Source organism: Dermochelys coriacea, chromosome 12, assembly GCF_009764565.3.
Source record: "Dermochelys coriacea isolate rDerCor1 chromosome 12, rDerCor1.pri.v4, whole genome shotgun sequence".
Taxonomy (NCBI): Eukaryota; Metazoa; Chordata; order Testudines; family Dermochelyidae; genus Dermochelys; species Dermochelys coriacea.
The window spans coordinates 10,912,818-10,939,639 of NC_050079.1; the positions used below are offsets into that span (position 1 = coordinate 10,912,818).

At 39.7% G+C, this 26,822-nt stretch overlaps 1 protein-coding gene across 5 annotated transcripts in view; it reads right to left on the reverse strand.

Moving 5' to 3' along the window:
* Positions 1–26,822, reverse strand: part of NFATC3 (nuclear factor of activated T cells 3) — a 128,343-nt gene that overhangs the window by 18,256 nt on the left and 83,265 nt on the right. For 4 of the 5 annotated variants that reach the window (XM_038368021.2, XM_038368019.2, XM_038368018.2 and 1 more), the window contains exons 6-9: positions 26,093–26,233; positions 12,749–12,804; positions 12,007–12,133; positions 3,086–4,135 (exon numbers count right to left, since the gene is read on the reverse strand). In XM_038368021.2, the coding sequence (XP_038223949.1) occupies positions 3,086–4,135; positions 12,007–12,133; positions 12,749–12,804; positions 26,093–26,233 (1,374 nt within the window). The remainder of the gene's footprint in view (positions 1–3,085; positions 4,136–12,006; positions 12,134–12,748; positions 12,805–26,092; positions 26,234–26,822) is intronic. The other variant, XM_038368022.2, reaches the window with a different exon arrangement.

Genomic DNA, 26,822 nt, shown 5'->3' on the forward strand with positions numbered 1-26,822 from the left:
CTGTCTTTTAGAGAAAAGAGTCCCACAGAACCAAGTGGAGGAGGCCATCCCAAGTCTACCTGCCCTAGGGCAAGGGATAGCAATCAGTTCTTAGAGGACATCCTTCTGAAGTGATCATAGGCAAATATTTTAGACTACACAGCATGGCCAATCAGAGCACAAACAGCCCTAGATTGTGACACTAGGCCTGTGATGTATGCTAAATAACCATAAGTAACCCCACCTTGGGGAGATGACTCACAATTTCCTGAACCTCTACCATCAGATCAGAGATCTTCAACCCCTTCAACTGCTTGGAACGGAGAGTATGACAAGGCTTCTTGAGACATTTAGAAATTTTCCAATGTATCACAAATAGCTATATTCTGGAGCATCTCTCTCACTTAGGGCTGGTCTACAGTGGACATTTTACTAACATAACTACGGAGTTTAGGGGTGTGATTTTTTGCCAACTCAGCTATCAGTAAAAGCCCATGCATGGATGCAGGTATACAGGTGTCTGATAGTAGTATAATTTATTATACCCCTGACCAGAACAACCATATTTGTATAAGTACTTTAATAGCTATGTAACTGTATCTACACTTGGGGAGTTTTTCTGCTTTAACTATGCTGGCACTGAAAGTGGCAAAACTTTAAAAACACAGACAAGCCCTAAGGAAAGCCGTGCTCTTCTAAGTGATTTAGTCTCCCAGGGCTAAATGTAACATTTTGCAGACGTGCTTAGTCAATTATGCTTAAAGTAGCCCCCTGTAGTGGGACAGCTAAATGGGGGCCACTTGCAAGAACACAGAATTTAGAAACGGGGTGAATTTGCCATAGAAGAAAGTTTAAAAAAAAAAATCAAGTTTTGTCACCACATATCAATCTGACTTCTGGCAGAGGGTAAGGAAGATATTCCAACTGGTTGACTACATTACTTGACAAAGTTGGCTTCTACAGTCTAGGCCTTCTAGAACAACCACCTTAAGAGCTGAACCAGCTTCAGATACAAATTGGAGAGCAGGAATCAGGCATAGGACCCTTTTTCCAAAAACAATGCTTTTCCAACTTGTTGATCTCATTCCATTTGTTACCTTGAACCTAGACTTCTTGATGTCTGGAGATGAAGTCAGTTGTACTCTTGGAAAGTTCTTAAGTGAATGTATTATGTTAATTTCAGTGACTGCTTTCAGTAACTGCGTATTTCAAAGAATGAACCTGATGCGTGCTTGTGTCAGACAGATGCAACATGCAATTTTCCTAACAGTTGTGTATTTTTGAACTAAACTTATTCACAAACCATGTCAGAAGCCCTTGTTTTCACCAAGGTTCAACTTTGTGGCAAGTTAAAATTCTGTTTTCTTCAACTGAAACAGCACAGAAAAATTTAGTGCAAAACAAGTCATGCTTTATGGAACAGAAACAACCTGAAAATTTGAGCTAGAAATATAATGGCAAATTAGTAAATTAACAAAAAAGTCACTGTTGCTGTTTGTGGTGGAATAGCATCAGGACATAGGTAGCTTTGCTCAAACCTACCAATGGAAACATAGGTACCTACAGGGTTAGACAGCAACTGAGCAGGAGTTTTGAGAATGTCAGTAGTGCCCAAATGTTGGACTTTTGCTGTTCAAGAGGCAAACTGTGGATCTAATTCCTCGAACCTTTCACTAGTACTAATTTTTTTTTTTAAACGAATTTGAAGAATCTAGTGTCTCTTAGAAGTCTCTTTAAAAGCAATCTGTTAGAGAATGCTTTTCTAGGCAATAAGAAATACATTACATAACCATAGTTTTAGTACTTTAATGTTTTTTAAAAACTAAAAAGTTACACAAAATGCCAAAAACTATACGTAGTAGACTCACTGATTGTCATGAATTACTTGGAGGCAGCTTGCAACCCAACAATTCTTGAAAATTATGAGCCGATGAATTAAGATGATTAGATAACTGGGCAGTTATAATTAGTAATAGTTAAGTATCATCTACATATACTGTTTATAGTTTATAAAAAGTAGTTAAGGCTGACTTCATAGTTACAATCTATTAAATCTTTGAGATGTGGAGCACACTGTTTTTGTCTGGATGAATTAGATTAACTAGGTTCTACTGCTATGCTTGTCAAATCCATGCACCCCTTTCCAGGTGGTGTGTTGTAGATGTTCTATGGCAAGTAGTGGGTTTACCGATCAATTTTTGTAGAATTTAAGCTTTCATTTAAAAAAGCTTCTAGCCTTTGAGGGTATTTCTACACCCACAACTGGCCTGTGTCAGCTGATTTGGGCTGGGGATGCATGGCTATAAAATTGCAGCATAGACGTTTGGGTTCAGGCTGGAGCCCAGGCTATGGGACCTTCCCCATCTAACAGAGTCCCAGAACCTGGGCTCTAGCCCAAGCTCAAATGTCTATCAGATTTCAAGGTAGAACTGAAATATAGATAACATTTTAGTTTCTAACAGAACTGGTCTGGGCATTAGGTTTGTCCTTCTAAACTGGGGCATTTTTACCTCGTCTGTATCACACTGTAAACGACTGCCACATACTTAGCAAATGATACTAAACAGGCCTATAAGTTTGATTTCACTCAGCATCTAGCCTATTGAAAATGGAGGACAAATAAAGCGTTGACACCACTAAGGATTAGAATTGCATTCTCCCAGAGTTTGAATTTCAAAATATTATTCAAAAGCTCCAAATTACATTTAAGTAACTCAGTTATATAACAAAAGAGACAGTAATATCTAATGAACAAGTTCCAAAGAGACGTGTTTTAAAACTAATTCCTCATGTAGAAGGACAAATATATAATGTTCCTGAATGGTAAGGGGTAACTTTTTAGACGGGATTAGGCCTAATCCCTTATTTTGTACCCATAAAACAAACTGTGGGTGCAAAACAAAGGAAGAGCACTTAGTTCCTCTAATTATAAGAATCACACCCAATGTGCAGTATATATAAACAAGCACTGGGGGGGACAAAAATGTGACTGCAAGTTTTGTGGATGGAAGCTATGCGCGCAAAAGAGACTGTTCTTCTGAAATGAGGTTTCTAATGTCACCAGTATTTTACAAAATCCCAGCCATTAAAAGTTATATTCACTTACCATCATCTAGTGTGATGTCTTGCAAACCAATTGTTTGAAAATTCAACTCTCGATCCTCAGGTTCTGGTTTAATGTTAACAGTTACCCCATCTGATGAAAATGGAGATGATTCACATACATTATGACATACTAAAGATGAAGCTGCATGAAGACCTCCCAATCCAGGACTATGTTCTTGAGGGGAGTGTTGTCCCGAGTGACTTATAGCTGTTGGGGGAGGGGATGAGGCAGGTCCTGAGCTCGGAGACGGGTATGGCATAGGTTGTAGCTGAGGAGAAGCTGGCCCCGACAGTGGCGAATGGACCAAAGGATGGGAAGCTGTTGGGGGTGGTGATGAAGCAGACCCTGGGTTTGCAGAATGGTATGTGACTTGCTGCAGCTGAGGGGAAGGTTGCCCAAGGGGTTGATTCATTGCAGAAGAGATAGAACCCTGCCCAGTATTTGGACAGTGGTATCCCATTGATTGCAGATGAGGTGATTGTCCTGAATGAGCCGGATGTGGCAAAGGATGTCCTACTGTACACGAAGTTGTCACTGAGCTGGGATTTGAAGAATGGTACTGCATTGGTGGCAGAGGTGGGCAGCTAAGGTTTATCAAATGAGGTACAGCTGCATCTTGTTGAAATGAAATCGTGTCAAATCCTTGGCTAGAGGCAGAGTTCATGGGAAGACCAGGTTGTCCATTGTACATAACATTAGATTGCATAGGCTGGTAGGAAGGCCTCACAGGAGGTGTAGATGTTACTTGGAAAGACTGGTGAACCACAGGAGTCAAAACATGACACTCATCACCTGGACTGATGTTTCTACCTTGTATGTGAGACAAATGAGATACTGCTGATGTCACCATGGATGTATATGGTTGCTGAACTGGGCACACAAGGCTCCTGGGTGATGTAGACAGTAAACTATCATGCGGGTGCCCTGGATCTGATGAAGACAGCTGAGTTCGGATGGAGTGCAGGCCCTGAACACTGCCAGTATGAGGCAGGGACAAAGATGGAACAGCAGACAAATCCATTTCATCTCTGTGCTCTTGTTTCATTAAAACTAGAAAAATGAATAAAAATCAAAATTATAACTTACAATTCTATTTCACTATAATGTGACTCAGTACATACTCTAATTACATAACACTTATGTGTAAATGTCATGCCACTATTGTTGTGTTTCTTATATACTCAACTTGTTTCCCTACCTGTTACCATTCTTTTTGTCTCGCTCTTACTTTCTCTTCCATTCTTGAATTTGTGCTTCTTGTCATGCTGGCCTCTATGCCTGAAACATTTTCCCTTTTCTTATCTACTCAGTGTTTTCCTTCAGCTCCCTCTTTCCTCATCAGTAACTCCCAGGTTTCTCCCTCTCCTGAACTATTGCCCTATGCTTTGTATTCGCTTGGAGGGAGGTGGGGGGTTACTATACTATTACTGGCCAGGGGACTAAGCTCAGTAGACTTGAGTTAATAACGGAGCCAACCAGTGAGCTTCACTGACAAGGTTCTGACAAGAAGTTCAGCACGAATCCTCACATACAGGGGAAAGGGTTATGAAACTAAATTACTAGAAGCTCCAAATTATACCTCCGCAGATCTAAAAGTAAAAGTTTTGCCAGCACAGCTGTGTTGGCTAGGGTGTGATTAACTACCCCAGAAGATCCCCTACTGTAGACCCAATTATACTATCAATTATACACCATAAAGACATATTGCAAAGCTGGAAAATACTAACTAAATAAATTAATGCCACCAAACATTAACAAACAAATCTTTTAACAGAGCCTTAGGAAACATACAAGTATTTCTTTATGCAAACATGTATTTTCCCTTTTAACCTTGGAAACCAGAGGCGAGATCCAACTACTTCAGTTCTGAAGTAAACCATTTCTGGGTAGTCCAGAGTATGAGAGTTGGAGCGTATAATGAAGCAAATTCACAGGTAAGAAGGAAAGTTTTCCATTTACCTACTCTCTCCAGTCAGAGTCTGTACAGTGGAATGCAGCCAAAGAGTAGCTAGGAATGGAAGTTTGGATGGGCCCCATTTCCTATTCAAGCTATCCAGCTCCCATCACCTGCTATGTAATGTGCTGTTCTCAATACCATACAAACAGCAGCCCCTGTTCTTCTATGTCCTACTCTAACCCCTGCTGCCTTAGCTGCACAGCTCCCCATGTGTGGGGACTGTCAGCAACCCATATAGATCTCTGTAGGGCAGCCAAATTCTCTCTGGTAGTGTGCCCCGGCCTCTCTATTGGGTAGGGGAAGCCATTACTGATTGATCTAGAACAGATGATGGGAGGGAGGAGGTGGCTCATTGTCCTTGCCTGGGCCCTGGAGCAATCTACCACAGCTGCTGCTGTTACAGGAGTCAGAGGAGGTTCGCATATTCAGGTGGGCTTGGATGCTGAGTGGGGTCATGGCCTATCCCAGATCCACCTATGGCTATAGCCTTGGAATGTGCAAAGAAGTATTTATCCCTAGTTTGGGAGGAGGATTCAAATTATGTATACGAGAACTGATTCTGGTTTACAGCTGGGGCAGTACCTTCTTTCTAAAGTAGCCTTCTTCCGAAGGCTGTATTGGAGGAAGAATGGACATCAATCTTGTAGTACTTTGTTAATGTGTACACTGATATCCATATAGCTATCTTACAGGTTTCTTCACATGAAGCACTAGGCCTTTTTGCCCAAGACGTTGCTGAACCCCAAAGAAAGCAGACTATTTTCACTCCACATGCTCTATAGACTTCTGCAGTAAATGCTTTAATCCATCTTGCAATGGAGGATTTAGTGATGTTCTTCCTTTCATTCAAGAGTGACATAAGATAAAATAAATACTGTGGACCTCTGATAAGGTTCCATGTCCTTGAGATAAAGATTAAACGTCGCCCTGATTGAAATAAAATGGCAATTTCCTTGGGATGTTTAGGATTAGAGCAGGAAAGTCAAAGTCACTAGCAACCTGTGCAAAATTAATGTTACTTTTTGGAATAAATGATGGCTCTATCCAAAGAATCACTCTGTTCTTATGGAATATATTGATGTGGCTTCATAGACAATGCTCCCACTTCTGATACTCTCCTAACCAAGGTGACTGCTTCTGAGAAAGTAGGCCAAAACAGAGTGTAGTGATTCAAATGGTTGCTTTAAGTCTCCTAGCACTAAATTCAAGCTCCAGGAAGGAAACCTACGTAATACCGGAGGACTACCACGTGTATCTACTCTAAGGTACCTTTTGACATGTGAGAATTAGAAATCTTTGTCCATTCCTTATAATTCAAAACATTTGCTCTGGTAGAGACCTGTTTCCTACCTGAACTCTGAGAACTCTAGAGATCTCAATTCTCCCTTTCCATCTTGCATGTTAAGTTTTAGCAGAGCTGGATTTGAACAGTGGATTAGTCTCTGGCTTAGAATTTCTTTCCAGGCTGATAATTTTAGAGGGTGTTCCATTTGCAATCTAAGTCAGAGAACTACGGTGGTCTGCATGGCCAATATGGGACTATCAGGATGACTATGGGCCATTCTTTTAGGAGAATTTTACTGTCCTTGTCAAAGATACAAGAGGAAAGGCATAAAGGATGCCTTGTGATCTTTGAAATAGGAGATCAACTGCTTTCTTTTCAGGTTCTCATCTGCTCACAAAGAACTTCACTGCCTATTTTCCCTCAAGATGAAGAGATCTATGATTGGAACCCTGAATCTGACACCTCCTGAAACCCTGAAGGATTCATACTCCATTCTCCCAGGTCCTTCCTGCTCAGCCAGTCTACTCCTGTGCTTTCCCTTCCCTTTATGTGGATGGGTATGAGAGGAGAGATCATGCTCTAACCAAGTCAGAAAAATATATCGATTCCTTGTGCAGTGCACAGTGCAGTTGGTGTTGTCTGCAAGGAACAGTACATGATGCTGATGGCCCTTATCTATAGTCGGTTTATATTCTTCTCCCAAATTGGTCCATGTCCCCATAACCACTCTGGTTTGGTGTGTATCCCATCCATGAAGACTGGCATCAGCAGTGATCATGAGTCTCCCTGGTTCTGACATCAGATACCTGTTTGAATTTCAAAGGATGAGTCCACTGCTTGAGCAAGGAAGTGACTGTCTTTAGAACAGAGGTAAGATTCTGACTGTTGCAATTTCTTCCTGGTATGGAGTTTTGAGAGCATCCTTATATGAAATCTGACCCATTGCAGAGTGCTGACACATGAAATTTGGCTGAGGAATAGCATTCAAATTTTCAGGGATGTCTGATGACCAGACAACACCTGGTGAATTAATGAGAATATCTACTGTGATCTCTCCTCCAAAAAAAGAACACCCTCTCTCCTTGGCATCCAGGATCACTCCTACATGCAGAAGTTGGAGATGATTCTTCACTCTGATCACCAGAAACCTGGTAAAAACTTGTAAGCAGGTTACAGTTTCTTCTAGATCCTCTAGTGCCACCTGATGGGATAACGATCTGATGAGATGATCACTGTAAGCAGAGATAAACGAGTATGCTCTCCTTCTCTGAATATGGATACTAAAGACAACCAGGATTTTTGTGAAGACTTGTGAAGCAGTCACTAGCCCAGTGGGAGAGGCCTGAACTTAAAAAAAAAAAAAAAAAAAAAAGTTATATACTTCCTTCTGTAACAGAAGAGTAAATGTTTTCAGTGCCTGTTCCAGGCTGTTCCTTGAGGCTCACTTAAGTGACAAAATTCTGGGGTGATAGAAGTTTCAAACTAAAAACACTAAGTCACAGTCTGAGACCTGATAGATTTCAAATCACCCAATGAATCTAAAACGGCTTGTGTCCCCATTCTTCTTTGAGACCACAAAGAATATCAAGAACATGCCATAAACTCTGCCTTATAAATACTGGCCCTATGACTCCAACGCTGAGAAGATGTTGCTTCTTCTACCTTCTGGTGTTTGACTGGGTTCTTTGATCTGGGAAAGACTGTGAACTTATCTCTGGGGAATTTGGTCATGTGGATGGCAAAACCTTGTAAAGCAGTCTATAGTATCTACTTGTCTGAGGTAGATATCTCCCATACGTGGACCAATTTCTGAGGCCTCCCTCCTTGTGATGTAATGGAACAATTCTTTCTTTAACTTTTGCTGGAAAATATTTCCGAGAGGCTCACTTTGGTTTCCATGAGATTAGTGGCTTCTGGAGTGTCTCAGGGACCATTGGTTAGCAACATCCATAATATGTGATCAAATATTTGCTAAGTTCTATTTGGGCCGAGCCAGATAATTCCTCTTCCTTCAGGGAAATTGAGCTGGATGAGGAAGAGAAAAAATTTCTCTTATTCTTTACTTTGTTAGCACTTTTTTTTTTTTAAACCTTATGGCGCTTAGAGGTATGGTATGTGTTTCTTTAAAAAAAAAACAAACAAAACAAAAACAAAAAAGCCCCCACACTGGAGACGCACCTCTCTCTGCTTGGCAGGGAGATTCTGGGCTAGAATCTGAAAAAGAGGAGCACTTGAAACTTACAGGGATAAAGGGAAAATAATTTTTTTTAAAAGCATGCAAATTCAAGCTACTGGTTTTCACCGTATGGGAAAAAAAAATAGGGGCGAGGGAGAGGAATTATGGTTAGGTAATGTCTCCAGTCTATTCTTGAGGTGGAGGGATCTTTAGAAGGATCCTACTGAACTTTGCCCCAGGAAGACGGAGCTTTAAAAAGTGAGAAGGGATACTCCTCTACCATTTTCTTTGTAGAAGGTAGCTCCATGGCATACAAGATGTCTGCCTGCCCAGACTTAAGTAGAGTCACTTCACTACTTCAAGGAGCACCCCCCTATTGAGGGAGTGGTGGCCCCACTGGATTCCTAAGGGAGAAGCTGCATGGTCACCTAAGCCCTGGTGCAGACAATTCAAGGGTAAGTATCTCAGAAATTAAACAGCACATCTGCTGAAGTTGGAGAGGCTGCTGCATAGCAATCAGCTGCAGCAGTGATGGTAGTGGCAGTTGCTACTGCTCCACCTGCCCCTGCAAGTTACCACCTTTATGGGATCTGCTTGTGAGATCTCCTGTGTGCCACATCTGTGACCTAATCCCTGGCTCAACATGGACCCTGCCTTCATGCCAGTCGAATGGATTAGATTCATGCCTGCAGTGCTACAAGGAGATCTGAGCACGCTTTCTAGAAGTTGTAAGTTCCTGTCTGCAGATGGGACAGTACAGTCCTAAGGCTCCTGAATAAAAAAAGTAAGACTTGAGTGGTATTTGCCTTTTTTTGGGGGGGGAGGGGAGGATGAGGAGGGGGAGAGAGAAAGACTTTAAAACCTATTTTAGGAGTTTCCAATTAGTCAAATTCATATTTTTTTGGTAATTCTACCCTGAAAGTCTCTGGTACCAAAAGGAGACCTTTGATCTATCCGATGTGGTCCCAGCTGTTGCTCTGCCTTCAACCAGCAGGTTAAATGCCCACAGTACAGACTGCTGGACATGGAAAGGGTGTGGGGTGAGAATTTATGTGGAAGTTTGCGAGGAAGAATGGATAATTATGAAATACTACTTAACATATTAGATATATATCATGCTGTAAATTAGTCAAATAGACAAAGGCTCTTTCAATTAAATAACAGTTAAGATGTTTTAACAAATTTTCCTAATTATTGCAAAGGAATTATTTTTAGGTACATCCAATACTTTCAAGACAACTTAAAAAATAAAAAAAAAGAAAGAATCGAGTATTGGTATTTTGAATTGAATGGGTCCTGTATGGGAAGTTCCTACAAAATTCCTGAGGAAAGGAGGAAGAATGGCTTTTAGGTTGACTGAGTAATAGGCTTTTCAACACCACTGCCCCTAAGCATTCAAATCTGTCAGACAGAACGTCTGATGAGGTGGTCTTCAGTGCTTTTAACTTGGGAGGTGAGAAGCTGGGAGCTAGATTTAAAGGGCAGCACTGTTACTATCTTTATTAGGCCATCTCATGATTTGGTGTTGATATCCATGGCTAACCACCCCTCATTGGCCACGTAGCAGATGTTCCAAGAAGAAAGAGGTGAAGCTCAAAAGAGGTTCCCTTAAGTAGGTTATTGTTGACCTTAATGGAATCAACAATTAGCCCTCAAGGAAGTATTTGTGGACCTGAGTGAAGTTGCTGGATCTCAATTTGCACATCAGATAATGGTAAGGTTGATTTTGAGGAGTCTATTTACCTGAAGAAATAATGGAAGAAGGTTCTCTATTCATTTGGATTGGAAGGGCACTCAAGTTTTCTTGCCCCAGCTCACTCCTCTAATCCCATAATCACATTTAGTATATATAAATATATGAGCAAAAAACCACCCCAAAACCCCACCTTGGTTTGCATTGAAAAATCTGAAGTATTACAACAGCACATGCATGCTATTCTAGCAATCAAAGCTTTCCAAAGTTCCACCGATAATGTTGCATGCCTATGCACCCAAAAGTATGGATATGTGAAGGCAATCATTATCTTTTTTTAAACAACACCTAGAATGATTTCCCCCCCCAAGATGCTTATTACCATGCCTACACAGACTTATTTCATATTTCCTTTCAGTTCCTGGGTTCTTTGTAAAACAGCCACAGAATTGTAGGTTGACACATTCTTCAATAATTTGAGTCCCCCTGCTTCTTTTTTAAGCCAAAGGCTATGATTAACCAATAATCAGGAGCCTGTTACTCATAAGCACAACAGCTTTTTCCTGCCAACACCTGTCCCAATCAATTACTGGCTTACAGCATGCAGGTTAAAATGAAAACAGGAAACCCTTCAAGTGGGTGTTAAGCGTTGCTGTAATATAGCTTCAGTTATAACTTCACTTCCTATTTATTTTGGACACATTTTAAGCTGGTATGTTCCATTACTCATTCCAATATTTCAAGAGTAGCTTTTTCAGTAGAGCCACCTTATGATTACTTTGAGTTTAAGAATATTTTCAAGGAGCTGACATTCTTTTAAAAATGTGATAAAGTTACTTTAAATATTGTTTGAAACTTTTGCTATTGTGATAAAACAAATTCATACATAGTTAGCCAGATAATTGTATATCACTGTTTTAATTATGCTTAAAGGTACAAAATGTGTAACTTTTGGTGTAAAATAATAATTCAGTTGTCAGTCTACAGTGCCTGATAGGAGCATCCATTAGTTTTCTGATATATATTTGTGTATGTCAAGTCCTCCAATTTCACATAAACAGCATGTACAAAGCAATGCTGAAGGGAACTTATCCTTATAGCTACTACTGGTTCTTGATGAACTCCTGACTGCTCTTTACAGTCTATTAGAAACTTTAAATCCATTTGAAAAGCCATCCAAAAAGAATAAATGTTACATATTCTGCACTATGGTTTTCCCCAATACCAATAACACTCTTGCTAAGAAAGATCAACTACAGTATGCCATTCTGACAAAGTTCTAAGACTAGCTCTCGCCACACTGCAAGATGTCTATGGAGTATATTTTTTTCTCTCTCATCTGAAGTCCAAAGTTGTATTTTGACTATTGAGAGAGACTGGCATCGCATAAACTGGGGATGATTTATTCCTCTATGATCTGTGACTATACTCCTGGAATTCACAACATAGTATCATTAACTGGAGACTAAAACAGAATCATGAAAAATGGTGACCACTGAGAATTCACACTCCATGTGGCCAAGAAGCTATAGGAATAAAAAAATTAAATCATGTTGTAAAAATATAATTGTCAAAATAGAAATTCTTAAAACCCTATTCATATTATTTCACACTACTACTACATTGGATTCAAGTTTGTTACAAAATTAGACAAATTCTTAACTGACAATTAACAAACTGTAAAAATTTAGTCACATCTACTTATCAAAGGGAACATATTTTGTATGGTATCTATGAAACACTAAATTTTAGTAATTTTTTAAAAGTGTACACTAACTAGTTTACAGTAAGATGCAGTAGCTGTGTGTACCTGGTGTATAAGTAAAACGTTGAGACTGGCTTTTTTTCCTCTTCCCATTGCAAAGATAAAACTGCACCTGGACTGCAGCTGTAATCGTTTTGTTATGGTACGGAGGAACTTCAAGAACAATGTTAGCCTAAATTAAAGTTGAAACAAGATGGCATTACATTTAAAATGTAAATGAAATACACCTGTTAAATAAAGAATACTGCATGAGTGCCGACTGCAATGCTAACTGAAATGGGGATTTTTAGTTGGATGAAGCTATTGCTTCATACATTTTCTAACAGTAAAGCAGAAACATAAAATATAATTTAAGACCTGCGATGTGGGAGACAATTTTGCATATTCTAGAGATTACATTTTTATTTAAAAATACATTTGTGAAGTATTAATTTATCTTCATGAGCATATGAATGCCATACTAACAGACACTAAATTTCATACCACTAATCTCATTGGCAGTAATGAAAATTACTTCTCACCAGTTATTCTAAATTTCCCCTTTTAGTTTTTCAAACAAGTTTATTATTTCATTCTCTTAGGAAGCAGTGACCTAATGACTGCTTTATACTATTATGACAATTTAGAAAAAAAGTCTTCAGATGAAGTAAAACTGCAAAACTTGTTCATATGTCTTACTGTAAAGTAAATGATTAGTAGAAGTCTAAACCGAAAAACAAGACAATGAAGACCAATTTCTTACTTAAACAAAAACAGCTTTCTAAAGAAAGAAAAATAAGTTTCTCACCCCTTGACACTTTTCCCTAATTATTTTCCCTTCTACTTCCCACTGAGGTCGTCCATCTGTTGAGAGAAATTAAGTTTACAAGAAATTCAGGCGAAAAAGCATTTTCTGAAATACGCTGACTGAAAGTGAATGCAATTCAGAATATTAAAGTTCAGTTACAAGAGGATATTGCAATTATTGTAAACAGATTCTAAGATTCTTAAATGTTCCTCCTGTTGGAAACATCCAAGACTCTTTATATACTTTGATCAGATTACATTAAAGTTTTATTTACATACAAATCTATATCATTAAGGATTTCTGCATAGATTATATTGCGAGTTGACACCACAGTCAAAGAACATGTATAGTTCTTTACACTGATATTCTTTAAATAAGAGGAGAAAATTCAGGTTTTCCACTATGATTTTAAAAGATCAAGTAAATTAAAATAATTTGTAAAAAGTTAATGGTCACATCCTTAACTGATGTGTATTAGTGTTAATGTACTGTGTCATTTAACAAACTGAATATCTGGCCCATTCTACTTAATTTATATGGACTAATTAAAATCTGTTTAAATATATTTATAAAAAAATACATTCATGAAAAAAGCATTCTGATACTGGTTTAAAGGTAAATGCGCCTATTACATAATGTGATAAAAATTAAATTAATATTTCTAATTCCAGAAACAAACAAGCATGTGTACACACACACACACACACACACACACACACACACACACAATACACTGCCTTTTAGTTGAAGACAAAAAAGGAAAAAAAACAGAGATCCAACTATTCATAGATATCATACACTACCAGTAGAAAGCTGAATGGTTGCTTTTAAGTTTGTGTCATGTTGCATGAACCATCATAGGACAAATACCAGTATGTAATTAAAAACAAACAATAGTACATATAGGATACTTGACACAAGCATTAAGGAGCTAACAAATTTATTTGAGCATAAGCTTTCGTGAGCTACAGCTCACTTCATCATCTGATGAAGCGAGCTGTAGCTCACGAAAGCTTATGCTCAAATAAATTTGTTAGTCTCTAAGGTGCCACAAATACTCCTTTGCTTCGGGGGCGGTGCCTGCAGATGGGGCAGCGAGCAGAACCTCCTGGCTGCGCCTCCATGTAGGAGCTGGAGAAAGGACATGTCACTGCTTCTGGGAGCCACTTGAGGTAAGTGCTGCTCAAGCCTCTCCCCACGCCCCAACCCCCTGCTCTGGCCCTGATCCCCCTCCTGCTCTCCAAACCTCTCGATCCCAGCCCGGAGCACCCTCCTGAACCCCAAACCTTTCATCCCCAGCCCCACCTCAGACCCCACACTCCCAGCCAGAACCTGCACCAGCCCTGATCCCCCTCCTGCCCTCTGGTCCCAGCCCGGAACACCTTCCTGCACCCCAAACTCCTCATCCTCAGCCCCATCCCAATTTTGTGAGCATTCATGGCCTGCCACACAATTCCTATTCTCTGAAGTGGCCCTTGGGCCAAAAAGTTTGCCCACCCCTGTATTACAGTTTTGAGTAAGTTTTATACAGATCAGTCTTAGTGCCAACCATACCAGAGAAGCGTTCTTAGGAATTTAATCATGAAACTTTAAAAAAAAAACATACAAAAAAAAAACAAACAAACAAACATACATTTGTCTTTAAATAAAAAAATAGAATTTCTGTGCAATAAATTACTTGAAAAAATGAAAAAGCTGTTGTAAATAGTAAGGAATCTGAAATGGTTCTTCGGAACTATTTTTACTGTTATTAAAGGTATTGTTTTAATTTAGGGGCTGAAGTCTTCTATTCTCTAGGGTAACGCAAGTTTATCTTTCAAGTATAAAGGGTTTGTTTGCCAAGATGCACCACATTTAAAATCCTTCTCTTTTCAAAGCTATTAACAAAAGTACTAAATATGTAATTGTGCATAATGCTAAAAATAGAGTGCTAGAAGAGAGAAAAGGACATATATTGATAGAAAACATTGAGGCTGAAGATGCCAAAGAGGTAATCTTATGATCTTGCATAAGAATCAAATAGCTAACATGAAACGTTAGCAGTACTGGAGGCCTCATTAAAGATGCAAATAGACTCAGTACAGAAGAACAACAAAGGGAAAGATGGGCAGAATAGTTTCAGGATGTTTTAAACAGACCAAGCCCAAGCAAACTACTAGAAATACAAGATAAAGTCGTACCGCTAGAGTTTGATATTGATTTAGGAGGTATTACAATGGAAATAGTTAGAAAAGCCATCAGTAAACTCAAAAATGGGAAGCAGCTAGGGAGGGTAACACTACTACAGAGATGATTAAAGTAACAAAACAGCCCTACAGGACTTTTCTTGTGTTTATGAATAGACTATGAAATGAAGAAAAAACCCAACCGAGTGTAACAGAGGGAGTGTCATTGCAGAAGAATCACATTACTCTCAGTTTCTAGGAAAAAGTGCAATGTCAACTAGAACATATAAAGTAATAAAAAGCCCTTCAATTTAGAGAGGAACAAGCAGTTTTTAAGACCACTAAGATCATGTGCAGACCATACTGCTGTTCTCAGACATTATAGAACAAAGAATGGCATAGCAAGCATCTCCTGTGATAAATTTTGTGGATTTCTGGAAGCCTTCCGACAGTCTACACAGATGGTCAAAAATTATGACATACTATAGAATACCAACAAAAATAGTTAGAATCATCCAGGATCTGTATGATAATACCAAATGTGCAGTCAGAGATGGTGACATCAGCCGCCAGTGGTTTGCAGTGATGACTGGACTAAGGCAAGGGTATATTATGTCCTAATTTTTTTTGCACTTGTCATTGACTATGCCATAAGGGAAATAACCACAGAATGCAACCAAGGAATTTTATTTTTCGCCTATGACATTGTTTTGCCTAGTTCAACATATTGCTTAATGGAAGAAAAGACCCAGCTTTTTGGCAGATCCAGCAAAGCACGTTGGTTTGGTCATCAACAAGAGGAAGACAAAATATATGGCTATCAATGTCCCAAAGTATCCATTAGAGAAGATGAAAAAAACACTAGAAGTCATTTTATCTATCTAGGAATGATATATTTAACAATGGAGACAGCTTGCTAGATTTCAGAGTAGCAGCCGTATTAGTCTGTATTCGCAAAAAGAAAAGGAGTACTTGTGGCACCTTAGAGACTAAAACGTATTTGAGTGTAAGCTTTCGTGAGCTACAGCTCACTTCAACGGATGAATTCTCAGATCCTTCTGTGCAGTAGGAATGCATCCGATGAAGTGAGCTGTAGCTCATGAAAGCTTATGCTCAAATAAATTTGTTAGTCTCTAAGGTGCCACAAGTACTCCTTTTCAGCTTGCTAGATTTCAAGTAACAAATATCAAAAGCAGCAAACAACTTCCATTAACTTAAAAATATTTGGAAAAAGTAGCATGACTGGTACTAACAAAAATAAATTTTCAACATCAGCATCATGTCTGTTCTCCTTTATGGAGCACGGCCATGGAAATCTACAAAAGCAATTGAGAAGATCAATTAATTCCAAAGTAAATGCCTGAAACATCAGAAATTCTGAGTACAGCAACCAATCTAAAGCATCAAATATGGCAAAAATATGATGGACCTATTTAGGACATACTTTAAGGACACTACCAAAACGACTTCACAGCAAGTGATAACGTTGACAACGCCACTTAGAAAAAGAAAGAGGCCATCCTAGAGGAATATTATGTAGAATAGAAAAAGTAGTAGTCTGACACTCGAACCTGAACAGATCAGCACAAGACTGGAAAATGGTGGAAATCAGTGGACGCCTTATGCACTTGAGGGTGCAGGACAATAAAAAAAGAAAAACTACTACATTACAGATGGGCAATGAGAATTAGAAAACAGTTTAAGGAAAATGGTAGTTTAAGAAGCAGGTCATAATTTTTTGATCTTTAGACTTGTATTAATTTTCAGATGGAGAGAGTTAGAGTAGGAATCTTGCCAAGTGGATGAAGTTAACTGTTTTTAAAAATACCATTCCTCCACTTTATGACACAAGTCAAGAGGTTCTGGTATTCACTATTGCAAGTATAAAGAATATTTACTCAAACAGGTAATATTGTAGCTGATAGGAAGAGAGTAACCAACCCTTAATTTTATCTCTAACTTCCTTTAAAATATTTATGTACTAGACTGGATAGTCACCTGGGGTGGGTGTTTGCCTTCCTCTGCAGCACGGGCACGGGTCACTTGCAGATTTAAACTAGAATAAATGGTGGATTCTCTAACTTGAATTATTTAAATCATGATGTGAGGACTTCAGTAACTCAGCCAGAGGTTATGGCTCTATTACAGGAGTGGGTGGGAGAGGTTCTATGGCCTGCAATGTGCAGGAGGTCAAACTAGATGATCATGATGGTCCTTTTTGGCCTTAAAGTCTGAGAGTCTATGTGACTCAACTTATTTTTACTACTTTCCAACAAAGCTCTTTCTTGTGGGTTGACTGTAGATACAGAAGCAGACACCAACAATGAGATTTTGGATCTGATGATCCTGGATCTTTTCTTGAAGACTAACAGAAATGGAAATTTCTGGACAAACCTTAGTGACTAAGGTAAAGTATCTTAGGATCTCATTGTCTTAAAAATGCAAATGTGTGTGCGTGTTATTGTGGGATTGTCTGTAACTCTTTAGGAGATGTGATTAAAGTCAGTCTTGGGAAGCGTTATGAGCTTCAAAGGACTCTGAAACAACATGCTAGACAAAGTTAAGTGGGATTCCTATGAAATACTTAAAGAGGAGAAGCTAACTTCTCCCCCCTGGACCTATTCTTTTTGACGCTGCACCCTGAAGAGAAACTCACTGTCTGCTGATCACCTGTTACACGAGAACAAGACCAGAGGCCTGAACTGAATGGGCCAGCAGCTCAGGGGCAGGAGGGTCCCGCAGGCCAGATGTGGCCTGCGGGCCGTAGTTTGCCCACCTCTGTTTTAAAGCCTGCCTTATTAGTCTTTGGATCAACCATCTCAGAACCAAAGGAAGTTTTGACTAAAAATCTATCCTTATCTATATACATCAATTAATCCTATATTAAAAAAATCCTAATAGTTTTATCTAAATTAGACAGTGAAGACTGATCTGGGTTTACCCCAGATTGGTTCTAACCCATCAGTGGAATACCACAGGGACTATCACTCGAAGAAGAACAAAGAATGTAGACCAGAGGACTGGGGCACTCTATCCTGGGAAGCAGAGACTCTGAAGATGATTTGGGAATGCTGGAGGGTAATCAGCTGAATACGAGCTCACAATGTGAGGCTGTGGTCAAAAGAGCTAATGCAATCCTGGTATGTAGAAACAGGGGAATCTCTGCTGGTATAGGGAGGTTATATTACCTCTGTATTTGGCACTGGTACAACTGCTACTAGAATATGTCCAGTTTTGGTGTCCACAATTCAAGAAGAACATTGATAAAGTGAAAAGAAAAGGAGTACTTGTAGCACCTTAGAGACTAACAAATGTATGTGAGCATAAGCTTTCATGGGCTAAAACCCAAGTGGTGAGGGTTCAGCAAAGAGAAACAAGAATGATTACTGGATTAGAAAACATGCCTTATTGTGACTGAGCTCTTCAAGTCTATTTAGTTTAGCAAATAGAAGGTTAAGGGATAGTTTGATCACAGGCTGAGTATCATAGAATATTAGGGTTGGAAGATACCTCAGGAGGTCATCTAGTGCAATCTCCTGCTCAAAGCAGAACCAAAACCAACTAAATCATCTCAGCCAAGGCATTGTTAAGCTGGGCCTTAAAAACCTCTAAGGATGGAGGTTCCACCACCTCTCTAGGTAACCCATCCCAGTGCTTCACCATCCTCGTAATTAAATAGTGTTTCCTAATATCCAACCTAGACCTCCCCCATTGCAATTTGAGACCATTGCTCCTTGTTCTGTCATCTGCCACTACTGAGAACAGCCAAGCTCCATCCTCTTTGGAACCCCCCTTCAGGTTTCTATCAGGCTGCTATCAAATCCCCCCTCACTCTTCTCTTCTGCAGACTAAACAAGCCCAGTTCCCTCAGCCTCTCCTCATAAGTCCCCTAATCATTTTTGTTGCCCTTCCCTGGACTCTCTACAATTTGTCCACATCCCTTCTGCAGTGAGGGGAACCCAAAACTGGATGCAGTACTCCAGGTGTGGCCTCACCAGTGCCAAATAGAGGGGAATAATCACTTCCCTCGATCTGCTGGCAATGCTCCTACTAATACAGCCCAATATGCCGTTGGCCTTCTTGGCAACGAGGGCACACCGCTGACTCATATCCAGCTTCTTGTCCACTGTAATCCCAAGGTCCTTTTCTGCAGAACTGCCACTTAGCCAGTCGGTCCCCAGCTTGTAGCGGTGCATGGGATTCTTCCTTCCTACGTACAGGACTCTGCGCTTGTCCTTGTTGAACCTCATCAGATTTCTTTTGGCCCAATTCTCCAATTTGCCTAGGTAACTCTGGACTCTTTCCCTACCCTCCAGCGTATCTACTTCTCCCCCCAGTTTAGTGTTATCTGCAAACTTGCTGAGGGTGCAATTAATCTCATCATCCAGATAACTGATAAAGATGTTGAACAGAACTGCTCCAGGACCGACTCCTGGGGCACTCCGCTTGATACCGGCTGCCAACTAGACATCGAGCTGTTGATCACTACCCATTGAGCCCGACAATCTAGCCAGCTTTCTATCCACCTTATAGTCCATTCATCCAATCCCTACTTTTTTAACTTGCTGGCAAGAATACTATGGGATACCATATGAAAAGCTTTGCTAAAGTAAAGATATATCACGTCCACAGCTTTCCCCATATCCATAGAGCCAATTATCTCATCATAGAAGGCAATCAGGTTGGTCAGGCATGACTTGCCCTTGGTGAATCCATGTTGATTGTTCCCGATCACCTTCCTCTCCTCCCGGTGCTTCAAAATGGATTCCTTGAGGACCTGCGATATGATTTTGCTGGGGACTGAAGTGAGGCTGACTGGTCTGTAGTTCCCCAAATTCTCTCTTCCCTTTTTAAAATATGGGCACTATATTTGCCTTTTTCTAGTCGTCCGGGACCTCCCCCGATCACCACGAGTTTTCAAAGATAATGACCAATGGCTCTGCAATCACATCAGCCAACTCCCTCAGCACCCTTGGATGCACTGGATCTGGACCCATGGACTTGTGCACGTCCAGCTTTCCTAAATAGTCCTTAACCTGTTTTTTCCACCACTGAGGGCTGCTCACCCCCCTCCCCATACTGCCCAGTGCAGCAGTCTGGGAGCTGACCTTGTCTGTGAAGACCAAGGCAAAAGAAGCATTAAGTACTTCAGTTTTTTCCACATCATATGTCACTGTGTTGTCTCCGCCATTCAATAAGGTTTCCACACTTTCCCTGACCTCCTTCTTGTTGCTAACACCTTTAGAAACCCTTCTCGTTACCCTTCACATCCCTTGCTAGCTGCAACTCTTAATTGTATCTAGATGGGGAACATGAAATTGGTTATGGGCTCTTCAGTTTAGACAAAGGTATAACAAGATCCAGTGGCTGGAAGTTGAAGCTAGACAAGTTCAGACTGGAAAGAAGGTGAACATTTTTAATAATGAGTGTAATTAACCACTGGAACAATTAAGTAGAGCTTCTGGTGGATTCCACTATCCCTGGCAATTTTTAAAATCAAGATTAGATTCTTTTTTAAAATATATACTCTAGTTCAAACAGTAATTAATTCGGGAAAGTTCTATACCCTGTGTTATGCAGAAGACTAGATGATCACAGTGGTCCCATTCGTTCTTATCTACGAACCACAACTTTAAACTTTTGTGACAAAGCTCTGTCCTTGCCTCCGTGGGTCCCGCGTTTCCTGGCGGATTTCACTAGCCTCAGAGGCTCACTGTGACCCTCCACGTAACCCTTCTTTCTCTAGAGACAAGGGTCACATTTTACTGAGCCATTTTCATCATAAGCCAGCGAGGGAGGTGAGGAGAAGTTATCCTTCCTTGCACAGTCTCTGTTGTCTCCAAGTCTCAGTGATTAATCAGGGGCAAAGGTGGGGGGGGAGGGGGAGAGCCCAGGTCCACCCTCTACTCCGGGCTCCAGCCCAGGGACCCTAATAGTATCAGCTATGGTAGCTGACCTTTTAGCAACATGACATGTACAATTCCCTGGGCTACTTCCCCCCACAGCAGCCCTCACTTCCTCAAGCTCCACTTCACCCTTACCTCCTTCCTTGTACCTGATATAGTGTGTACTACTCAGCCTCTCCAACAGCACAGCTTCTTCCCACAGCTCCTGACATGCACTCCCACCTGACTATCTGGGAGGCTTTTAACTAGTTTCAGCCAGCCCCTGATTGGCTTCAGGTGTCCCAATCAACCTAGCCTTCTCCCTGCCTTCTGGAAAGTTCTTAATTGGCCCCAGGTGTCTTAAATGACCTGGAGCAGCTGCCATTTCACTTATCCTGGTACCAGGGATTTGTTTGGCCTGGAGCTAATATATCTATCTCCCACTACTCTTCCATAGCCATCTGGCCTTGCCCAGTCACACTTTGCATTCATACGGATGCTAGCTTTCCACTATCGACCTAATCAAACTCTTCCCTCAAAACACTATTGTTGTGGATGTCTGATTTAGTAATTTGGTGCTGGGAGGGGATTTTCTGGTGATGATGGTGACAGAAAGATGGCATCCTTAGGGAGCAGAAATAAGATTGTGGTATAGCTAGTTGTAGTAGTGAAGTGTTATGGGTGGATTAGTAGAAGGTATACATTTAGCATTATATTTCCTTGCTTTTGTGGTCCTATGTCAGATATGTTATGTGTTTAGCAGCTTTGTCTGTAACAAAGAAGATTTGTTTATATAGCTGAGGTAAAAATTAACTAATGTGATCAACCACTGATACCAACTTCTTGGTTAGGACAGTAATTATAAAAAAGTGTATTTAGACATCAGCTTTTGAAAAGAAACTACCAATATCTTGCGACAGCTTTATTTCAATGGTAATATCTTGCAAAATACAAGATCATGATTGAGACGTTGAGATTTATCTTTTAATTAGACCTATGTCAGACTGATTGCAAGTTTCAGATTAAAATGATGCAAGTCTGTCCAACGAAACAAAGTTTTACACTAATGGTGGGGGAAACGATTTTATTGTTCTGGAAATTAGGAAGAATTGGTCACACCATCAGATGTACAGTCGTTAACAGAAGGATTATTTAATATATTGACATTATACTGTCATTTCATTATTCCCCAAATTAGTTAATTCTGTATTTTTAAATTAAAATTGGTAAAAGGTGATCTATATATTATAGATATGGAACTGCTGAACAAGGAGAAGGGCATGTGAGTTAATGAAGTCCCTGTCAGGTCTTTAATATTTAAGCAACAGCAAAGCTAGATGCTTACTGGAAATTAATGACATGCAGGATGAAGTTGACTACCCAAGGCCATTGAAACTTAATTGGTGATTTGTCAAGGAGCACCCTACAAGTCTGTTGATATTAAAATACTTTTTGAGTCATCAGTTTGGTTTTGTGTATGATACCACAGATTTGAATCACATACTTTATTTTACAGGGCATTTAGAGAAAATTTAAGCCCTGTACAACTGCTCGTTTTTTCATCTTTCCCCGGACAGCCTATTGAAGACAAGGCACAAAATCCATGTTGGTGGAAAGGCAGAATTTAGTTTATGTTCTTATGCCCTGATTGGTTGCAAAATTCACAAACAGTTTTGGTTGAGCTGAACAAAAAACATCTGATTCTCGTTGCATATTAACTGAAGAATGAAGAGCAACCATCCAAAGGAGCAGTCCAGAATGCCCAAGATGGTGGTGCCCCCCCCATTACTTTTAATCCACTGAGTAAGGCACTTACCCAGGAATATGGGAGGCCTGAGTTCAAACCCCCCACTGCCTGATGTGGAACAGGGATTTTAACTTGAGTCTCCCAGACTGCATAAGAGAACCTTAGCTGTTGGACTGAGATATTCTGGTGTGGGTGTCTCTCTCTCTCTCCTGTTGTAGCTGTTTCACTGTGTATAAGTAATTGAGTAGTCATTGGAGCAGGGACTTGAACTCTGGTCTCCCACATCCTGGTGAGGTGCCCTAAGCATCAACTTAGAGAAATTCTCACTCTTTTTCCTTAATCCAGTGACTATTCAGTCAGTCATTCTGAATGTTTGTGTGGGTATCAAAGACAGCAGGAGTGGAAAGACAGATTTTTAAAAGTAAGAAAATCAGTTTGTAAAACCACAAACAGTATTGGGACTCAGGATCAGATGTGGTATCTGAAGCTACTTTTTAGTTGATGATTTTTCAAGTTGTTGGAGTCCCTTTTGGGGGGGACGGGACAACAGGAGGAGAAGTAGCCAGGAAGGTACAGCAAGATAGCTCCCTAATATAAAGACAAGTTATCCAGGACTCTTGAACCTCCCTTGAATTAAAGAACACAGGATAAAGCTCAAACCAAAGAACAGAAAAGTTTTGCAAAACTAAATAAGCCTCCTAAAAAGCTTCTACAATTATGCCAAACACACAACTGCTTCAGGACTAAAACAAGAACAAGAACAGAAACTTGTTTTCTTTAGATAAATTTTAAACTGCAGTTTTCATTTCAGGTATTTACTTCAATAATATACATCTGAATATACTATATTCAGTCAAATCTGCTTACCTAACCCTATAGGAAGTAGGGCCTCCAAAATTTCCCACTATCAAACTTAACAAAATCTGCTAGCTACTGTAGGTTAATTTGTTACTATTATATATTTTATGAGAGCAATTTGAAGTTTTTCTAAAATAGATGAATGCACTAGAGTTTTGTGAAGATAAACAGTAAATGCCTTTAATAAAAAGTATATTAAATTGATTAATATTTGTAATGTAAGCACTTTGAATGGACTAACAACATAAGACAAGAAATTTGGCCCTTCAGTTCTCAACTTACTTCTGGGGGAATTCTGTGCCAAAAAATTAAAAGTTTTGCACAAAATATTTTAAAATTATGCATATGTTTGGTCAAAACAATATAATCACACCTGTTTCAATTATTTTGGTAATTAATTTCAAAATACTAGTCAGCAAGTAGGTCCGTAACAATACGGACAACAAAAAAGATTTCCTGACTGTTTTTAACAAATAGATTCCTTACTAGGCATATTAATACAGAACTCTGAGTAATTCATTTTAAACTACAATACAGAAACATATTTCCTGCACCCCTCAGAAGCAGTGCAAAGGCGTGGGTGAGTTGGGGTAATGGAAGAGCTGAGGGAGAGGGAAGTAATTGCTGGGAAGGAGCCTGGGTATAACCTGCAAGGTTGTTGGGCATGGGTGGGAGAAGTATGTAACAGGTTTTTTGGGGGTGAGTGGGGAGGGACTGTTAGGGAGCCTCCCTCATGCAGACCCTGGCTGACCCCTTAGCCTCCCTCATTCAGTCAGGCATATCTGCCCCGCCCCATGTGTCCTTGCACCCCCATTCAGCCACCCCTTCTCCCCACATCCATCCCTGCACTCCCCTCCTCCATTCAGCCACCCCATCACTATGTGTTCCTGCATTTGCAATCCCATTCAGCTCCTAGCTCAATGCTGTCAACCCACTAGCTTCTGTGCTCCTGCCCCAGTCTGCTCCCCCGCACTAGCCTTTCTGAACTCCAGTCTATGTAATCCCCCAGCAGCCCCATGTGCCCTACTCCATCCATCCAGCTGGTCCCATGGGCAGGGCACTCTCCTTCTCTATCCATGGCTGGCTGAGCCAACTGCCCGCTCTTCTGGTACCACAGCAACCCCATGTGACATGCAACTGCAGCGCCTCTCCAGCAGAATGTATTTTTTAACCAAGAAAAAAATCTGCAGGGGACATGAATTCTACGCAGTGGCACAGAATTCCAGGAGTATCATCTTTATTACTCTGTACACAAGTTGAAACTTTAAGAATAAATAGGATTGTACATGTATGATAAATACAAGACCATATTTTTAGGCACTCATACATTTGCTTGACTCCTTATGCATGCAAATGTCCAATATACATGCACAATTTGGGTGTGCGTGCGCAAGCAGGTGGCCACTTCAGCATCTAGGTCTTTACATATTGCAAATACCTGATTTGCGCACACATCTGGCATTGTATTTACCTATGCAACTTATGCACAAGCAAATATATGCATGCAAATGCACATGCTTAACTTTAACAAATAAGCCACATGAACCAGATTTTTAAAGATCTATTGATGCCTTAAGTAATCTTTGGGAAAAAATATTTTCTATAGACACCATTCTTGATTAACAAAATTTATTTTTTTATTGTCTACCTCTTAATTGTTTGTCATACTTCTATGACCACAAAATTGTTCATGATGTTTATTCCTGTAGCGGAGGTCTCACCTGACATGAGCAATTAACACATGGAGGGAGGCCTCATTTCTCGGTGGACAGAATTAGGGTAGTAAATGGATCTTTAGGCTGAAAACAGAACATTTCTGCTAAATAATATAAGTAAACAGGTCAGGAGGCTAAAAAAATGGAATGTCTGAGCCAGCTAAGATAAGAGGGAGAACATCCAAGGACCCATTTACTAACAAAGGACAAAATAAAGTTAAGAACGTAGGGATGAGCTAAAGACTAGGTTAAACGTGGACAATGCATGGACAGAGCATGCTACACAGGGAATGGTTCCTGCAAAGTAAAAGGTTTGATGCAATTCAATGTGTAAACATATATAAAGCAAGACGTTTTCTGCATAACTTGGATGTGTGGCATGCCCTGTACCCACCCGCTATGTTTAAGTCTGATCAATTCAGCATAGCTTGTTGTATGCCAGATCAAGGAATCTGAGTGACAAAATCTGGCATTAAACTGAGTTTTTTGGATCCCAGAAAACTGGATGAAGTATTTTCCCAGAACTGGACAAGGCGTTCTGGATAAGCTGCATGGAAAAGGTCTCTGAAGGAATCCCAACAATTCCTCACTTGAAAGCATGATATCACAGCTAATTCCTAAGCAGCAATTAAGTCACAGGCAACACGACTCAAATGGTGAACAAATAACCGGAACAGACGTCAAATAGTCCGTTATGTTTCATACAAATTTTTTTTTCTACTAAAATACAAGAAGGGGAATGCAATGTATAAGCAGCACTTTCTCTACAGTTCCAAGTTTTCAGTAAGGGACCAGTTGGTTTGTTATTTTCTTCCTGAGGCAGCAACTGTACTATTTTCATTTATAGCAGCTAACCCACAGAACACAGATCAAACTGAAGTTTGAGATTGCAAGTTGTAACGGTTTTAATGTATTTACCACTGAAACATTCATAATTCCAGCAGTTCTTTTCAAAACTAAATAAGGTAACTTACCTTGTCCTTTTTCAAGAAATATAATTTTTGATTCTGGAAGAAAATTAGATCCAGTCATAACCATTTCATGGCCTCCATTTACCGAACAACTGTTGATGCTGTATTTTTCTATCTGAGGAAGTTCTTGAGCAGATCGCTGAGCTTTTTTTAAAAAGGGTTGAAAAAGGAAAAAAAAAATGTTTCACTACTTTCATATTTTGAGTCAAACAGAAATTACTAAATTAAGGCTGATATAGTAAGCAATCATGAAACTTCGCAAAAGGTTAACTGCATATATTGGATTCACTTTTCAGTTTAGTGAACTCTGTTTAAAGTATTTCTGAATTATTTTAAGGTCAAAATAATTATTAGCAAAAACTACTTAAGATTCTTTATATGACCGATTCTGGCATTTCCATACCTGTAGTTAACAAATGAATACCACAAAGAACTTGAACTGTTCAATTAGAAACACTGCTACGTAGTCTCTAGTAAGGATGTAGAATCGGCCAACTGAAACCATTTATTAGCATTTTTTCCAAAAATAAATGCTTTGACTTTTAAATATATAAATTATAAAGTATTATGTTACATAAAACCCAAAATGAATACTGCTGCTCCTGTGTAGAAACATGATTATTACTTTTTACATGAAAAAGTGCATTAAGTACAAATTTTGCTCTTCATAAACTTCCACTTATTTAATGTTAATTTCTTTATTAACACAATTTAACATACTGAAAAGCTTTTA